This window comes from Dacryopinax primogenitus (assembly GCF_000292625.1).
Source record: "Dacryopinax primogenitus strain DJM-731 SS1 chromosome Unknown DACRYscaffold_13, whole genome shotgun sequence".
Classification (NCBI taxonomy): Eukaryota; Fungi; Basidiomycota; class Dacrymycetes; order Dacrymycetales; family Dacrymycetaceae; genus Dacryopinax; species Dacryopinax primogenitus.
Genome location: NW_024467210.1, coordinates 439,828 through 443,845, shown reverse-complemented (window position 1 = coordinate 443,845; position 4,018 = coordinate 439,828). Strand labels below are relative to the sequence as shown.

Sequence of the window (4,018 nt, the reverse complement as noted above, 5' to 3'; positions counted from 1 at the left end):
AGATAGGTCTTAGTCATCAGGTCTACTCCACTTCCTTGTTGCCTGCTTAGACTCTTGGCACTCTTAGGTGAGCAGACTTAGTCAGCCTGTGTTGCCCTAACAGAATGACAACTCACATCACCTGCTGATCAACAGCAATGTGTCCCTCAATCAGATCAAACACCAATACCCCAACCTGTGTCTAATCTTCCAGCTCCTGTTCTTGCACCAGAGCAACCTCCGGAAGCTTATCAACTACCTGGAACACAAGAACATGCTGCTCAAAATCTCTATCTCAATGATTTGGCTGCACATGCAAGAGCCATTATTGGAGAGGGCCCTTTGCCTGTTGTGCTCTCTCACCAAGAGCAAATTGCAAGAAGAGCTGCAGGCAGACAACAACCAGCAAGAAATGTGAGCCAACCCTCAGTTGCTATCTCACACCAGGAGCAGTGCCTTGCAAGACGAGAAGCAGATGCTTGCATGGCAAGGTCTGCAGCCCTATGCAATAATGCCCATACTGCAGTACATCATGAACTTCAGCAAGCCACACAAGTGGCAACAGCAGGTCTTGCTCACCTTTACCTTGACCAAGATGCAGTATTTGGCCCAGCATACCAAGCACCGATACTTGAAGAGGCTGAAGATGCTGCCAGAGCTGAAGAATTGGAAGAAGAAGCAGAAGAAGCTCTGGGAGCTGTTCACGCACCATGCCCTTGGGATCAAGATAAGGTCCAGCAATATGCTATGAAAGCCCAATGAAACACTAATAAAGTCATCAACCTGGGTGAAATGACTTATCAGTGTACTACCTGTCATGCTCTCCACTTTATCAAGGAACACCAGAGACATACCTCAATGTGTGACCCAGTCTTTACAAAGTGCTGTGCTGCTCGCCAGATTAAGCTCCCACCCTTCCAAGTGGTTCCTCCTATGTTGGTCTGATTGGTAAATGCAGAAGACCCAAATGCAAAGCACTTTCAGCAGCATATCCAACAATACAATCATGCACTCTCTTTGGTCTCTTTGGGTGCTAAGAGGGATGAATGCACTGCAAGGGGAGGTGTGTATTCCTATTCAATCCAAGGAGCACTCCACCATTGCTATGGTCCTGCATGTCCTGGACAAGATACACACCCTTCTTATAACCAGCTCTACTTCCTTGATCCAGTGGCAGCTCAGGCTGAGCATGAGTGCTGTAATCCAGCACTCAAACCACAGATTCTGTGGGAACTTACAGAAATGCTCAAGGAAACACACTTTTATACCCATGCATATCAAGCACTGCAGGCACAAGAGCAGCAAAATCAAGAAGCAGGACAACCCAATGAAGTGGTGGAAGTTCAGCTTCACTTTGATCCCAATACAGACCAGTGTCATTACAATCTCCCCACAGTTGAGGAAGTGGCTGTGGTCTGGCCAAACTCACTCACCAATGAGCCAAGGGATATTGTGCTTCACAATAGAACAGATGGCTTTCTTACAACAATGTGCACTGGCAACCCAGCTTACATGCCACTCCATGATGTCCTGCTCTTTCCACATGCTGAACATGGATGGCACTGGAATATTCCCAAGGTTGGAGAAGCCCCTCCACAGCAACAAGGAGAGGCAGAGGGTGATGATGTTGGAGAGGATGGGGATGAAGCAGCAGGGCACACCTCAGCAAAGACAGCAACTGAGATGGAGTACTATCAATATTGCTTGCATATCTGCTCTCTTCCTTGGGCACAGCATCTCTTCCAATGTGGCTGACTTTTTCAGCAATTTGTGGTTGATGGTTGGGCTTCTGTGGAACAAGATCACCTACAATGGATTGAGCACAATCAGAAGACTATCTGTGCAGAGCCGTACAATGGCTTGGTAGATGCAGCAGCAAGAGCTGATAATGCAGAGCCAGGGCAACATGATCTTGCTCAGATTGGCACACATATCATCCTTCCTGCCACTTTTGTATCCAGTGCATGGTACATGTACCAGCTCTATCAAGACTCTATAGCTATTGTGTGCTGGGCAGGACAGCCTGATATCTTCCTCACCTTGACTGCACACCCCACCTATTTGGCAAGGCAGTGGCAAGAGTCTACACCATCAAATACCAAAAGTGTGGCTTGCCTCACATGCATCTTCTCATCTTCCTTGATCAAGCCTCCAAGCTACGCACTCCACAAGAGGTGGATCTCCATGTTTCAGCAGAGATCCCTTCACAAGACAAGGATCCTGATCTCTTCAACTTGGTGACCTCTCATATGATGCATGGGCCATGTGGGGCTGCCTCCAAGGATGCAAAATGCATGGTGCATGGCAAGTGCAGCAAGGGCTTTCCCAAGAATTTCTGTTCTGAGACAGTAATGGATGGTGACTCTTATGTGTGACTCCACTGTCCTGATAATGGCCACTATATTGAGAAGAATGGAGTTCCTTTGGATAATCAATGGGTGTCCCCATATCCAAAGTGTGTAAAAGCTCATTATTAAGTGTGGCCTAATAGCTGACCCAAAGTAGAAACCTGCTGAAGCAGATCAGAGCACATTGCAATACTGAAGCTTCAATGTGGGTGCAGTTAAATACATTCACAAGTATATCTACAAGGGTCAAGATCGCATCACCTTGGAGGTTGGCAATGAGGTGAAAAGCTATCCTGATGCATGCTATATTGGACCTGTGGAAGCAGTTCTTTTGCTTTCAAATGCATGAAGAAAAGCCATCAATCTATTGGCTGCCTGTGCATTGCCCTGGAGAACATACAGTCTTATTTAATGAGAATGATGAGATGCAAGAAGTGCTTGAAAGTGGTGCAGCAGCCAAGACAAAGCTCACAGAGTTCTTCACAATGAATGCATCTCTCCCAGAAGCACAGTGCACACTCACCTATCAAGAGTTCCCAACCCACTATGTGTGAAAAGGAACACCAAGCAAGCGCTGGGATGTGCATAGGGCTCAGTATGCCATTGGACAGATGTACTTTGTGCACCCAACTGCAGGGGAGCAGTTCTATTTGCAGAGCAGACCCTCCTGGCACATGTGCCTGGGCCAACAAGCTTTGAAAACTTTCAAACAGTGGATGGTATTCTCTATCCAATCTTCAAGGCTGCATGTAGAGCACTGGGTCTCCTACAAGATGACCAAGAATGGATTGGATGCCTTGAAGAGGCCTCCAACATGCAGACTGGCAAACAGCTTCAACTCCTTTTTGTCACAATGTTACAGCACTGTCACCCTGCTGCACCTGGTGAACTCTGGACACATTTCAAGGATCACCTCTGTGATGACCTTCTTCACCAACTTCATCACTCTCACCCAGAGATGACACAGGAGGATGCATTGGACTATGGCCTCTATCTAATTGATAAGCTCCTCTGCACACAAGGCTCCAACTTGGAGGATCCCAAGTTCCATGGAGAATTTCCAGCCTTTCACACAGATTGGGAAAGGGTGCTAGCCCTTGATGATAACCATCTGTTTGCTGAGCAGCTAGACTATGATCAAGTCCAATTGGCAGAAGAGACAGAAGAGATGACCAGCAAGATGAATGAAGAGCAACAACATGCCTTTGATACCATCATCACACATGCAGAAACTGGATCTCTCTTCTGGCTCCAGGGCCCAGGGGGACTGGAAAGACCTTTATATATAAGGCAGTCTGTGCAAGGCTCCACTCAGCTGGCAAAATTGTGCTATGTGTGGCTTCTTCTGGAATTGCAGCACTGCTTCTTCCAGGGGGTTGCACAGCACACTCCATGTTCAAGATCCCCATTGCTTGTCTTGACACATCCTCCTGCAACATATGCAAGAATAGCTGGCTAGCAGCTATGCTGTGAAGAGCCTCCATCACTATCTGGGATGAGGCAACAACTCTATCTCAACATGAAGACCAACTCCAACACTAAACCCTAACCCCATATTATCTGTAACCCCATCCTATATCCCATGAAGCAGTCATCTAAAAACATGGTAAAGCAGCTATCATAATCTTACTATCAACTAGAAGACACAGTAGAAATACTTTAATAATAACAAAGTACCTTAAATTATGTGA

General features: G+C 46.6%; 3 protein-coding genes across 3 annotated transcripts; all 3 read left to right on the top strand.

Moving 5' to 3' along the window:
- Positions 1 to 277: 277 nt before the first annotated feature.
- Positions 278 to 730, top strand: DACRYDRAFT_109024 (uncharacterized protein; the record flags this gene model as incomplete). The annotated part of the gene is made up of 2 exons (XM_040768791.1): positions 278 to 393; positions 433 to 730. The coding sequence occupies 2 exons, from the start codon at positions 278 to 280 to the stop codon at positions 728 to 730; spliced, it is 414 nt and encodes a 137-aa protein (XP_040627184.1).
- A 1,031-nt stretch (positions 731 to 1,761) lies between these two features.
- DACRYDRAFT_38038 (uncharacterized protein) lies at positions 1,762 to 2,040 on the top strand (the record flags this gene model as incomplete). The annotated part of the gene is made up of 1 exon (XM_040774438.1): positions 1,762 to 2,040. A coding segment is annotated over one exon (279 nt), but the record flags the coding sequence as incomplete, so codon positions are not given.
- A 1,101-nt stretch (positions 2,041 to 3,141) lies between these two features.
- DACRYDRAFT_28468 (uncharacterized protein) lies at positions 3,142 to 3,321 on the top strand (the record flags this gene model as incomplete). Its single annotated transcript, XM_040774302.1, has 1 exon — positions 3,142 to 3,321. A coding segment is annotated over one exon (180 nt), but the record flags the coding sequence as incomplete, so codon positions are not given.
- Positions 3,322 to 4,018: the final 697 nt, after the last annotated feature.